Source organism: Petromyzon marinus, unplaced genomic scaffold, assembly GCF_048934315.1.
Source record: "Petromyzon marinus isolate PM22_M1 ecotype Great Lakes invasive population unplaced genomic scaffold, UKy_Petmar_22M1.pri1.0 PM_G_Scaffold_126, whole genome shotgun sequence".
Taxonomy (NCBI): Eukaryota; Metazoa; Chordata; class Hyperoartia; order Petromyzontiformes; family Petromyzontidae; genus Petromyzon; species Petromyzon marinus.
In genome coordinates, this window is record NW_027422680.1 from 409,163 (window position 1) to 423,519 (window position 14,357).

The window sequence follows — 14,357 nt, forward strand, 5'->3', positions numbered from 1 at the left end:
TCGCGGACGCCGTGAGAGTCGGAGGGACGAAGACGAAAGGGAACTTTGCCTATCGCCGCCTCGTAGCGGCGCTCGCCGGCGTCGCAGATGCCGCGAGCGGCTCGAGAAGGCGGGGAGCGTCGCGCGCGACTCGTCGCCGCCGACCCGGCGAACCTTCGCGCGCCCAAACAATTTGAAGCCAACTCAGGGGCGCCGCAATGTGACTCGCTCTGCGAGGGTCGGCCATTCTCCTGGCACCGGGAAACCGCGGGACTTTCATCCCAGAGACCCTTCGGATGAAAACCCGTCGTGACGGGCAAACCCCCGCCAGGACGCTACGTGTGCGCGCTGCAGGTGCGTACTCGGTGTGGGGGGCCACGGGGGAGTCGAGGCGATGGCGGAGTTGCTCCGAGACCGTGGCACCACAACGGATCGGGAATTGCGTTGAAATCCGGCTCACGCAAAAGCACAAAAGGGGCGACCCAACGGGACCTGAAATCAAATCGATTCGCCGAGTCGACAAATGTGCACATTGCCCCGGGGATGGCAACTGACAGTCGAGTATGGAAAATCGTGATGTGAACAGATTCTGTTTATGTGCGACACAACTTCACGCCACATGGTCCCACGGGGAAAGACGGTGGCATAAGTAAATACAAAAACGAACCAGTAAACCATTGGTGATTGAATTTAGATTTAAAGCTTTCGTGACTGCAGGGATTCATATTCTTGGTTCTTTCGGTAAAGTCACATATAAGGAAAACAATAAAATAATAAAAATATAAAACAATAAAATTCTCACGACGTTTCGACTGCAACACAAGCAACCATCATCAGGTGTGAAAACCACAGCAAGAAAATTTGAAAAAAAATTGGTAATGGATCAAAGCTATGAAGGTGATGATCCAGGAAAATTATATTATGATGCTGTGGGAAAAGGTAATAAGTTACTCTAAAGTGCCTGGCCATGGAAACGTTGGTAATGATTAGGAAAAAGTCTTAAATATGTTGACGTGTAAATCAGCAAATCAAATTAAATCCACAGAGGAGGGAAAGAAGGATCCCAAGCATGCGACACTCAGAACCAAAAGTGGCAGAGACTCGGCCGAGAGAGTGGAGAGAGAGGAAGAGACTTTTCAGGACTTTATTTCCACTAAAAAATGTACAAAAAAACATTACAGGAAAAAAACACCTAAATTGAAAATCAATAAAACATCAAACTCTTAACAGCGGTATGTGCATGAAATACAAATGGCACCGGGATAGAAGCTGTGGAAACGAGGCGGTGCACGGACATCTCCGTGTGCAGCAAAGTTGTTCAAGGGTTTTTCAATTTTATAAAGAATCAAATGTTTTGACATCAGAATGCGATGTGAACAATATATATTTTTCTCCCGTACAAAACGAAATGTCAAACACCTGAATTCGTTTTTTCTTCAAGGATTCTGTTGTCGTAGTTATGTATGCAGTCTGCAAGTTTTTTTAATGTGGGCACGTGCAAATATTGTCTGGGTACATTAAAATATATCTTTGAAAATGTGTCCTAAACACTATATTTGAAAGTTAATAAAAGTAGAATTGAAACATTAGCACAATGTAGATTTGTATATTGTAGGGTAGAAATATATTTATCATAGCGATGATCTAACATTGGTTTAATACAATTTATATTTTTACTTAGAATACTTTAGCCATGCAATAGACTAAATATAATGCTTGTGTTTTAAAAGAACAAAAATATATTTACCAGGATTAAAGTTGCGCGAAAGATTTTATAAAATCTGAGGCTTGGAGAATTGCATGCTGGGAATTAAATTGAGACAGAAAGGGGTTAATGCATGCCTTGCAGAGCAGGCGCACGTTACAGAGATTATTGACAAAACAGAATGCGATGTGAACAAAATATATTTTTCTCCGCTACATTTTCAAAACGAAATGGCGTCGACATGTCAAACACCTGAATTAGTTTTTTCTTCAAGGATTCTGTTGTCGGTTTTCATTAAAGTGTAATGACAGGGTGACACCTGCTGACATCACAGGGTGACACCTGCTGACATCACAGGGTGACACCTGCTGACATCACAGGGTGACACCTGCTGACATCACAGGGTGACACCTGCTGACATCACAGGGTGACACCTGCTGACATCACAGGGTGACACCTGCTGACATGACAGGGTGACACCTGCTGACATCACAAGGTGACACCTGCTGACATCACAGGGTGACACCTGCTGGCCTGGCAAGGGCTTAACAGGTACGGCCACAGAGGTAACAACCAATCAGGGAAGGAGGCGCATCTGGGGCAAAGGCAACAGGTGGGGCTAGCCGAGTTACTCCGGTAACCTGCTCGAAAGGTTCCACGAGAGGGCGTGGCCGGAGGCGGGGCCTAGCCACGCCTCTGGCCACGCCCTCTCGTGTAACCTGCTCCGAGGTTCCACGAGAGGGCGTGGCCGGAGGCGGGGGATTCGCATTGTTGAGGATGTTGTAGGCAAGCTGACACGCCACTTCCCGTGCTCCCTCCTCGCTGGAGCTCAGAAATTCGGGGAAGATGCCGGCGCCTCCTCCCACCCCAGGAATCGACATCTTATAGAGGAGGCCCACGGGTATCCCGGGCTCCGAGTAAGCGTGCAGCTCGAAGATTGGGTAGCTGACGCCGGCGGTCTGGCACAGCATCCGCAGCCGCACCTCCCACGACAGCATGGCCGCCTCCGGCAGTGCCTCGAGAGCAATGGGCATGGGCCGCAGGTGGAGAGGTACCCACCACAGCTGCATGCGTGCCCCCCAGCCCCCAAATTGGCTTTGTGCGGCTTTGCCGGTGCCCGTGCACTCCGGCTGCAGCAGGTCTGGCACGGCCGCCTCCATCTCCACCGCCGCGGCCGCAGCCACCCGCTCCGAGATGGCCCAGTCCACCTTGATGGTCCGGCCCCATAGCTGCAAGGTGATTCGAAGGAGCTTCTTCCTGGCCATGGCGGCCGCGCGATGGCTCCGGTACTCGATGAACGCGTAGCCTCGGTTGAGAGTTTTGTCCCAGCGACAGACGCTCATCTTGACGTCCACCACGCCCTCCGTGGCACCGCTCATCGCCATCATCACCTCCGCTCGCTTCTTGTCCTCTGGCAGCCCCCCAATGAAGAGGCGGCGATTGTCCACGCTAAAGTGGACTCCAATGCGGTGTCCGGGACGGATCTCTAATTTGTTGAGTTTCTTGACGGCATCCGTGGCTTCGACGAGCGTCGCGTAGGTAGCGAACGCATAGCCGCGGTTCTCTCCGCTAATCTCCATCATGAGGCGGAGCTGGTAGAGCTTCCCCACCGTCTCCAGCACGGGCACCAGCTCATCCTCGTAGAGGTCGCGCGGGATCCTCCCCAGAAACACCTCGTAGCCACGGGCGGGAGGGGGCCCCTGCCAGTCGGGCGGTGGTCCGATCTTCCTCTGTCCGTTCTCCTGGACGATGTTGTACCCCGTGCGCAACATGCGGTCCAGCAGGACCTTCATACAGGCCATGCCGAGCGCCGATGGTTTGGCTACTACGGTGGTGCCGGGGCGGCGCCTTGGGGCCCGGTGGAGCCCTTGACACTCCGCGCAGTCGCCTCGTGCCGACAAAGCCACGGGGGGAATCAGCTCCTGAAGAGCCAAATCCCCGGCAGGAACTCGCTCGGCCCAAACCTACAGGCCAGAAGTGGAGAGAGGAAGAGAGAGAGAGTGGAGACGGATGGAGAAAGAGAGCCGCGTTTGTTCGGTCCATGGGCCTAAATGTGACGTTAGCGTAGCCTGTGCAGTATGCATACAGCGCTTTTGTCAATCCACTGCTGGATGAAGCCCTCCCGCACATTGCGCAGAGGAAACAAGAAACACAAACTCACACGGTTCCCGGCATGCGTTTGTTTGTCCTCGGAAATGTTCACCGAACGATGATTTTGCGTTTCGAGCGGCGCTCACGAGGCGGCGTTTGACTTCGCGCGGTGAACTTCGCCCGTGATGACGTCACTGGGCACGACAGGAGAGGTCGGCGCTGACTTTTAGCGCCGGTTTTTTTCTCCCCATCCAATAGTCCATGAGACGCTTCAAAATGAGACCGTTTTGCCGGTATCAAAGTATGACAATATAAGAAGAGATTTGATCCTTTTTTGGCAATAAAACGGGTGTTTAGATGTTCAAACACCAAACAGAAACCTTCTTCAATGAATCTTAAGATCTGTTTTATTGCCAGAAAGGATACAACCTATTCTTATTTTTTCATAGCCCATGAGATGTCTCCTTTGTCGGTACCATGTGAGGTGGCCTACATTGAGCAGTTTCAATTTCTCTATGTGGCCAGTGATAAACAAATGCAATGAGTGAGACTATCAAGTAATTTACTTTCATTTTCCATCCAAATAAATGGGTACGACTGAAGTTTTGCTACCTTAGGTGGTACCGAGTTCTGCTCTGGACCATGAGTGGGCCGTTTAATCAATTTTGGCCAGTTTTCAACATTGTTAGGTCCCTAATAGCAACGTGAGCTGTTGTACTACAATTGTGTTCATATTGGATCATCTTTACAACAGAGCAGACATGCAGACAGAGCTAATGCTTAATGCTTTCAAACCCTCATTGTTGAAATGTGAGTTTACTTGCAAATGGAATCACAGTCCCAAATCATGACCGCAGAATGGTTGGAGCGAGTTGTTGGGGAGGGTGGTGGGTCGGGGGTTGAATTGCCATCATCAAAGCAGCACACGCCCCACCTTATGAACCACACAGAGTAATCACGTGAGACAGACGTTGTATAGAAATGAGTATTGTTGTTGTAGCGTTCACCAAAACGATCCAGGATATCTTCTTTGGTTCTTTCGGTAAAGTCACGTAGAATGAGAATAAAATAATAAATTGATAAAATAAAATAACACAAAAAATCCTCACGACGTTTCGGCCACAACACAAGCGGCCTTCATCAGGTGAAGGGACGAGACTGTCTGGAGGACAGCGCTGGAGCGAACAAAGCCAAGCTCAGATCGCGACCTTTAAGCTGTGTGAGAAGAAACAAAGCGCCTTGACAAAGGAATTAGCTTGGAATTTAGCATTGAAACGGCTGAGTGATTAGCTTGTGACTGGTCACAGAAATGGCTATGTTAAAGTCAGCATACACATTCACAGAGGCATCTATTACAAATCAAACAGGAGAATTTAGCATTGAAATAACTAGGAGAATTTAGCATTGAAATAGCTGAGTGATTAGCTTGTGACTGGTCACAGAAATGGCTATCTTGAAGTCAAAGCCTACACATCTGAGCTATTCACAGTAACTGGGTATACACTACACTATATAATGAATACTATATAGTGAACCAATAAAAAACTAAAATATAAATTACCTCAATGTTATCAATAAAGTCTATATATTCTCCAATCAGCTAAGCTACCAACAATAAGTCGTTATATATCACAATTCTATATGGCGAAAAAATGGGTGGATTCTTACCCTCAACTTTAGCACGTACACCAGGCTCTCAGCCTCTCAGGGCTAATGGTTACTCCGACTACACAATCCGCAAAGCCATCACTCCAGTCATGAAGGATCCTCTTGTGGATCCACTCAAAACCATCACCTTATCCTACATTGCAGGGGTCACTAAAAAGATCTCCAAAATCCTGAATAAATACAAGATCCAGGTCCGATGCAACACAGTACATAAAATACGTGATCTGATTCCATCTGTAAAAGATGCTGTTCCAGACATACAGTACCTGGGCGTTTACAAACTAAAGTGCCTCTGTGGTAGTAGCTACATTGGAGAAACCAAACGACATATCTCGGACCGCATCCGCGAACATAAAGCAGACTTGAAACACGGTAGAACGAACTCCTCTGCCGTGGCAGATCACTGTTATAATTCAGTGGGCTCACATGACATTGACTTCTCCAAGACGGAGGTTCTTTGCAAACCAACCGGCTACCATGAGAGATTTGTTCATGAGGCCATTCACATATACAAGCACAGAGACAATTTCAACCGAGAAGATAGATTCTGGCTTAGTAACCATTGGAAAGATGTTTCAAACCATTTCCGTTCTTAATTTTGGTACCGCCAAAGGTGGTCTAATGATGTAGATGACTTCCCCACGCTCAGATTTTAATCTGGCTGAAAGAAAAAAATCATCCAATCCAAATCGATGTTATATCTGCCGAGTTTCCAAATCCAGAGGAAGACCCAAAATCTGTTTGCAGTAGTGACCGCAAATATGATTCATGGACCATGCGGAAACCTTAATGTCAATGCAGCAGCATGTATGAAGGACATAGAGAGCAGCAAGAAATATCCGAGACAATTTATTAAAGACACACAAACTGGAGATGATGGATATCTTCGCTATAGAAGGTGAGCTCCAGCAGACGGTGGATACACAGCAAGACTGAAGATTAGAGGCAACACGGAAATCGAAATGGACAACAGGTGGGTTGTTCCGTATTCTCCGCTTCTTTCTAAAATGTTTCAGGCGTAGATGTGTTGACCACGCTCCACCTCCTCCAGTCAGTGTGTGTATCATGGTGTGTCAGTGTGTGTGTCAGTGTGTGTCCGGCAAAACAACCCCCTACCTCCTCGCGGTGCCGGACGGGCAACTCTGTCGTGGACAGTGCTGTGGGGGGAGATCCAATTTTGATTGGCTCCTCCCCTCATGGCATATGTGTCCACCACAGGGGCTAAACGGGGGCTCTGGACGGGTGCGAGGGGCTGGTAACCCCTCCACCATCAATTAATTACCACGAAACCACGAATTAAACTGAAATATGTAACTAATAAGCTTGTGCCGGAGGCCCCGGGGGGCCAGGCGTCTATGACGTCTCCTGGCCAAACCCCAATTGGCGGAGCCAGGAGATTGAATACCTACCCTCGGGGCTACTCCAGAAACAACGAAAAGCCACTACGGGTGGCCACGTGGAATGTTCGAACGCTCACTGCAGAGGAGAGGCTGCCACTCCTCTGTCGGGAGCTGGACCGGTACCGCCTGGATCTATGCGGCATTCAGGAGGTCCGGTGGACCGGCTCTGGCTCCTGCCACCATGAGGGGTGGACAGTCCTCTACTCGGGGCAGCAGACTGCCAAACAACAGGGTGTGGGTCTTCTTTTGAACAAAAGAATGAAGGGGGCGTGGGAGCGTGGCGGTGAGGTGTGGGAAGCTGTAAGCCCCAGGCTACTTTGGGCTCGCCTTCCCATCAACCGGAGGCGAGGAATGGTGGTCGTGGTTACTTATGCCCCCACCGAAGATGAACATCCGTGGAGGGATGCAGGCAAAGCCGATGAGTCAGATGCCTTCTATGACCTCCTGTCACAGGTGCTGGCTAAAGTGGCCCCTCAGGATAGAGTCATCATGTTGGGTGACTTCAATGCCCGAGTTGGTCATGATACTGGCACCTGGTCTGGAGTGATTGGAGGGCATGGGCCAGATCAGCCCAATAACAACGGTAGGAGGCTGCAAGATTTTTGTGCAGCCCATGGGCTTGTAGTTACCAACACGCTGTTCCGGCATCGGCGCATCCACACAACATCATGGATGCATGCCGGGTCCAAGCAAGAACATCTGCTGGACTACATAGTGACGGACCAGCGAATGCGAGCCCATGTCCTTGACACCAGGACCTACCGTGGAGCTGATCTGCCCTCTGACCATCGACTAGTCATCTGTAAGATGCGCCTGCCATTCTTCCACTCCGGTGGTGGGTGTACACCCAGGACCCCATTCCAACATAAAGTGGCCTGGTCTCAGTTATCTGATGAAAGTTGCAAGCGAGAATTTCATCATCGCTTGCGGCTGGGATTGGCATCGTCCCCGACTCCTCCTGATGTCGAGGGTAAATGGGCGAGGTTTAGGACTGTGACTCATGCAGCTGCAATGGCTGCTTTGGGTACGCGGTCCAGACCTCCCCAGAGACCCTGGCTGACAGAGGAGGTGTTCAGGATGGTTGAGAAAAAGCGAGAGGCCCACTGTCATCGGCTACAGAATCCCACGTCAGAGAATGATGAGGCTTACCGCAGCCTTCGCTCGGAGGTTCGGAGAGCCGTGAGGCGCTGCAAGGATGGGTGGTGGTCGCGGGTTGCTGAGGAGATGGAGTCTGCCTCAGTGGCCCGTGATCACAAATCTCTATTTAACTCCATCAAAAAAGTAACCTGCAGCGCCACACCTATTACCATCATTAGGGGAAAAAATGGTGATCCAATCTCTGACCCCCAGGAACAGGTTCGCAGATTTGCTGAGCATTTCTGTGAGGTCCTGGGGGAGGGAAAATCCCTCAGCCAGGAAAACATCGTGGCACAAAGTGAGGATGACCCTGCTGAGGCTGCGGTGCCTCAAATATTGGAAGAAGTCACCCCTGTGAGTGGCTGGCTGAGGTGCCATCCGTTGAGGACAGCAAGTTGGCACAGTAGGGGGCACAGGTGGTGCATCAGCCAGTCGTCTCAGTCAGTCGACCTGTCGCATCTGGGTCTGCCCCGTGACCTCCTGCCAGCGGGCGTTCGACAATTCACGTGGCCTCAAGGTGCACATCGCCTGGCACAAGCGTCGTGGTGATGTCACCGCCACTTAGTGGCGAACTGCGGTTGTTGTTGTTGATAGTGGAGCTGCTGGTAGTATATTTGGAGTGTGCGTGTCTCTGCCTCGTGGTTGCATGGATTTGTTTCTGGTTCCTCCGGTTTCCCCCCCTCCAGATTTAGAATTAACGTCACGCATTTAAAATATTTAACTGCGATACATTTCCACACGATGAAGTCACTTTGTTTTGAGCTTTCATTCGTGATGGCCAGGTCGCTTGTGAAAAAAAGCTACATAGCTCAGTGGGCCTTACCTTGTACAATAAAATAGAAAAACTAGTTTATAGTTTAAGAGAGATTAGTTGGATCTGTCACGTGGGTTATTTTAAAAAAATGTTATTCGTTTCATCAGGTCATGTGCACAGATTACAAAAACATTTGGAGGGAAAAAAAAACATGCTGGCCGTTATGTGACTTCACCGAAAAAGCCAAAGAGTACGTTATGGTCAAGTTTTATCAAAACATTTTTTTAAGGATATTTGCTCTTAATGTGCTTACTTTCCCCCAGCACATTCACTGCATTGTCTTGGTGAATGCGAGGCATCGCGTGGTCATAACCCACCGGGTTATTTTCCCCTTAAGTGTCAAGAGATTGACATTCTCAATGGAAATCATTTCAGGTATTCACTGAAAGTGTCAGAGCTGAATGTTCAGGATAAAACTGAACATTCGTGCTAAAGATTGGTGCCATATTGTACGAATATAATTGTGCAAAATGCAACCAAAACACAATTAGCACGGTTAGCTACGTACCGCTACAGTCTACATTATAGACTGCCAGTACACTCACTCAGCTTAATAACCATTGCTACAGTCAACATTATAGACTGTCAGTACACTCACCATACTTAATAACCATTACTACAGTCTACATTATAGACTGTCAGTACACTCATTCAGCTTAATAACCATTACTACAGTCTACATTATAGACTGTCAGTACACTCACCATACTTAATAACCAGGCTACAGTCTACATTATAGACTGTCAGTACAAACACCATACTTAATAACCAGGCTACAGTCTACATTATAGACTGTCAGTACACTCACCCAGCTGAATAAGCAGGCTACAATCTACATTATAGACTGTCAGTAAACTCACCATACTTAATAACCGTTACTACAGTCTACACTATAGACTGTCAGTACACTCACCATACTTAATAACCATTACTACAGTCTACACTATAGACTGTCAGTAGACTCACCATACTTAATAACCAGGCTACAGTCTACATTATAGACTGTAGTACACTCACCATACTTAATAACCATTACTACAGTCTACATTATAGACTGTCAGTACACTCACTCAGGTTAATAACCATTACTACAGTCTACATTATAGACTGTCAGTACACTCACCATACTTAATAACCAGGCTACAGTCTACATTATAGACTGTCAGTACACTCACCATACTTAATAACCATTACTACAGTCTACATTATAGACTGTCAGTACACTCACCATACTTAATAACCATTACTACAGTCTACATTATATACTGTCAGTACACTCACCCAGCTTAATAACCATTACTACAGTCTACATTATAGACTGTCGTTACACTCACCATACTTAATAACCATTACTACAGTCTACATTATAGACTGTAGTACACTCACCATACTTAATAATCATTACTACAGTCTACATTATAGACTGTCAGTACACTCACTCAGGTTAATAACCATTACTACAGTCTACATTATAGACTGTCAGTACACTCACCATACTTAATAACCAGGCTACAGTCTACATTATAGACTGTCAGTACACTCACCATACTTAATAACCATTACTACAGTCTACATTATAGACTGTCAGTACACTCACCATACTTAATAACCATTACTACAGTCTACATTATATACTGTCAGTACACTCACCCAGCTTAATAACCATTACTACAGTCTACATTATAGACTGTCAGTACACTCACCATACTTAATAACCATTACTACATTCTACATTATAGACTGTAGTACACTCACCATACTTAATAATCATTACTACAGTCTACATTATAGACTGTCAGTACACTCACTCAGGTTAATAACCATTACTACAGTCTACATTATAGACTGTCAGTACACTCACCATACTTAATAACCATTACTACAGTCTACATTATAGACTGTCAGTACACTCACTCAGGTTAATAACCATTACTACAGTCTACATTATAGACTGTCAGTACACTCACCATACTTAATAACCATTACTACAGTCTACATTATAGACTGTAGTACACTCACCATACTTAATAACCATTACTACAGTCTACATTATAGACTGTAGTACACTCACTCAGCTTAATAACCATTACTACAGTCTACATTATAGACTGTCAGTACACTCACCATACTTAATAACCATTACTACAGTCTACATTATAGACTGTCAGTACACTCACCATACTTAATAACCAGGCTACAGTCTACATTATAGACTGTCAGTACACTCACCATACTTAATAACCATTACTACAGTCTACATTATAGACTGTCAGTACACTCACCATACTTAATAACCATTACTACAGTCTACATTATATACTGTCAGTACACTCACCCAGCTTAATAACCATTACTACAGTCTACATTATAGACTGTCAGTACACTCACCATACTTAATAACCATTACTACATTCTACATTATAGACTGTAGTACACTCACCATACTTAATAATCATTACTACAGTCTACATTATAGACTGTCAGTACACTCACTCAGGTTAATAACCATTACTACAGTCTACATTATAGACTGTCAGTACACTCACCATACTTAATAACCATTACTACAGTCTACATTATAGACTGTCAGTACACTCACTCAGGTTAATAACCATTACTACAGTCTACATTATAGACTGTCAGTACACTCACCATACTTAATAACCATTACTACAGTCTACATTATAGACTGTAGTACACTCACCATACTTAATAACCATTACTACAGTCTACATTATAGACTGTAGTACACTCACTCAGCTTAATAACCATTACTACAGTCTACATTATAGACTGTCAGTACACTCACCATACTTAATAACCATTACTACAGTCTACATTATAGACTGTCAGTACACTCACCATACTTAATAACCATTACTACAGTCTACATTATAGACTGTAGTACACTCACCAAACTTAATAACCATTACTACAGTCTACATTATAGACTGTCAGTACACTCACCATACTTAATAACCAGGCTACAGTCTACATTATAGACTGTCTACATTATAGACTGTCAGTACACTCACCATACTTAATAACCATTACTACAGTCTACATTATAGACTGTAGTACACTCACCAAACTTAATAACCATTACTACAGTCTACATTATAGACTGTCAGTACACTCACCATACTTAATAACCAGGCTACATTATTATTCACAAATTAAATCGTTTGTATTTGGTCAATGTCCCATAGCCTCAACACTGCCCCATAGACCCAACACTGCCCATAAATTCAACAGTGCATATTTAAACTATCTGCGAATCACGGGCTGGACATTTGAGGCCACTTTTTACCTCACGTTTTCCCTCACGAGAGGCGATCTCGCACCCCTGGGGGGTCGTCATCGTCGTTAATTTCTGCTCCGAAATAAAAAAAAATTTCAAATCCGCACCTCACGACTCTCAAAATGGCGCCTGGCCGAGGAGGAGTCTCAAAAATTTGGCGGGAAAAAAAATCCCGCGTCACGTGGCTAGGGAGGAACCAAATCTGATTGGCTCCAAGTCGCCGCTTGGACCAATCAGAGAGCTCCAAGCGCCTCGCCTCACAGCAGCTCCGTTCCTGCACTGATAGATCACTGCAGAAGGTCTCTCGTCTATAGTTGAATAGTGTAATAGTGTGTGTGTGTATCTGTGTGTGTCTGTGTGTATCTGTGTCTCTGTGTGTGTATCTGTGTGTACGTATGTGTGTGTGATGTGTGTGTCTCTGTGTGTGTGTCTCTGTGTGTGTGTCTCTGTTTGATGTGTGTGTGTCTGTGTGTCTCTGTGTGTGTCTCTGTGTGTGTGTGTCTCCGTGTGTGTGTCTCTGTGTGAGTGTCTCCGTGTGTGTGTGTACGTGTGTGTCTCTGTGTGTGGTGTGTGTCTCTGTGTGCGTGTCTCTGTGTGTATCTGTGTGTGTGTGTCTCTGTGTGATGTGTGTGTCTCCGTGTGTGATGTGTGTGTCTCTGTGTGTGTGTCTCTGGGTGTGTCTCTGTGTGTGATGTGTGTGTCTCTGTGTGTGTCTGTGTGTGTGTATGTGGGGAGCGGTAGTGTAGTGGTTAGCGCTACGCCGCGCTACGATTCTCTGAACCGGTCCTGGGCCTCCCCTAGGTCGACTCAGCCTCAAATGAGTACCTGGTGTAGTGGTGTGTAGTAAACATCACCACTGGGGGAGACAAAGGCGGTCGGGCGTGGTGTTGGCCACCCACCCCCTCGTGTGCCGTGCCGGCCCTTATAGGTGCTGCTACTCGCTTACAGCACTCGCCCCTACAGATTGTTAAGGCTGTACGGGGGGTCTTTGTGTGTGATGTCTGTGTGTGTCTTGTGTGTGTGATGTCTGTGTGTGTGTGATGTCTGTGTGTGTGTGATGTCTGTGTGTCTTGTGTGTGTGTGTGTGATGTCTGTGTGTGTGTGATGTCTGTGTGTGTGTGATGTCTGTGTGTGTGATGTCTCTGTGTGTGTCGTGTGTGTGTGATGTCTTTGTGTGTGATGTCTGTGTGTGTGTGTGTGATGTCTGTGTGTGTCTTGTGTGTGTGATGTGTGTATGATGTCTGTGTGTGTCTTGTGTGTGTGTGTGTGATGTCTGTGTGTGTGTGATGTCTCTGTGTGTGTGATGTCTCTGTGTGTGTGATGTCTCTGTGTGTGTCGTGTGTGTGTGATGTCTGTGTGTGTGTCGTGTGTGTGTGATGTCTTTGTGTGTGTGTGATGTCTGTGTGTCTTGTGTGTGTGTTGTGTGTGTGATGTCTGTGTGTGTCTTGTGTGTGTGTGTGATGTGTGTGTGATGTCTGTGTGTGTCTTGTGTGTGTGTGTGATGGCTGTGTGTGTCTTGTGTGTGTTTGTGTGTGTGTGATGTGTGTGTGTGTCTTGTGTGCGTGTGTCTTGTGTGTGTGTGATGGCTGTGTGCGTGTGATGTCTGTGTGTGTCTTGTGTGTGTCTGTGTGTGATGTCTGTGTGAGTCTTTTGTGTGTGTGTGTGTGATGTCTGTGTGTGTGTCTGTGTGTGTGTCTGTGTGTGATGTCTGTGTGTGTGATGTGTGTGTGATGTCTGTGTGTGTATTGTGTGTGTGTGTGATGGCTGTGTGTGTGATGTCTGTGTGTGTCTTGTGTGTGTCTGTGTGTGTCTTGTGTGATGTGTGTGTGTGTGTCTTGTGTGTGTGATGTCTGTGTGTGTCTTGTGTGTGTGTGTGATGTCTGTGTGTGATGTGTGTGTCTCTGTGTGTGTCTGTGTGTGTGTATGTGGGGAGCGGTAGTGTAGTGGTTAGCGCTACGCCGCGCTACGATTCTCTGAACCGGTCCTGGGCCTCCCCTAGGTCGACTCAGCCTCAAATGAGTACCTGGTGTAGTGGTGTGTAGTAAACATCACCACTGGGGGAGACAAAGGCGGTCGGGCGTGGTGTTGGCCACCCACCCCCTCGTGTGCCGTGCCGGCCCTTATAGGTGCTGCTACTCGCTTACAGCACTCGCCCCTACAGATTGTTAAGGCTGTACGGGGGGTCTTTGTGTGTGATGTCTGTGTGTGTCTTGTGTGTGTGATGTCTGTGTGTGTGATGTCTGTGTGTGTCTTGTGTGTGTG

General features: G+C 46.8%; 1 protein-coding gene across 1 annotated transcript; it reads right to left on the reverse strand.

The window, feature by feature from the left end:
- Positions 1 to 2,175: 2,175 nt before the first annotated feature.
- LOC142909557 (dead end protein homolog 1-like) lies at positions 2,176 to 12,194 on the reverse strand. Its single transcript, XM_076059777.1, has 2 exons — positions 12,105 to 12,194; positions 2,176 to 3,648 (listed from the first exon to the last, which is right to left on the reverse strand). The coding sequence occupies exons 1-2, from the start codon at positions 12,153 to 12,155 to the stop codon at positions 2,230 to 2,232; spliced, it is 1,470 nt and encodes a 489-aa protein (XP_075915892.1). The 5' UTR covers positions 12,156 to 12,194; the 3' UTR covers positions 2,176 to 2,229.
- Positions 12,195 to 14,357: the final 2,163 nt, after the last annotated feature.

What these genes read in the sequence shown, in the direction of transcription:
- LOC142909557 (XM_076059777.1), bottom strand. Translation starts at nt 12,155, where the DNA reads ATGACGACCCCCCAGGGGTGCGAGATCGCCTCTCGTGAGGGAAAACGT. An exon ending in CTCGTGAGGGAAAACGTGAG is followed by an intron (nt 3,649 to 12,104) that starts GTAAAAAGTGGC and finishes TCTGGCCTGTAG; the next exon opens with GTTTGGGCCGAGCGAGTTCC.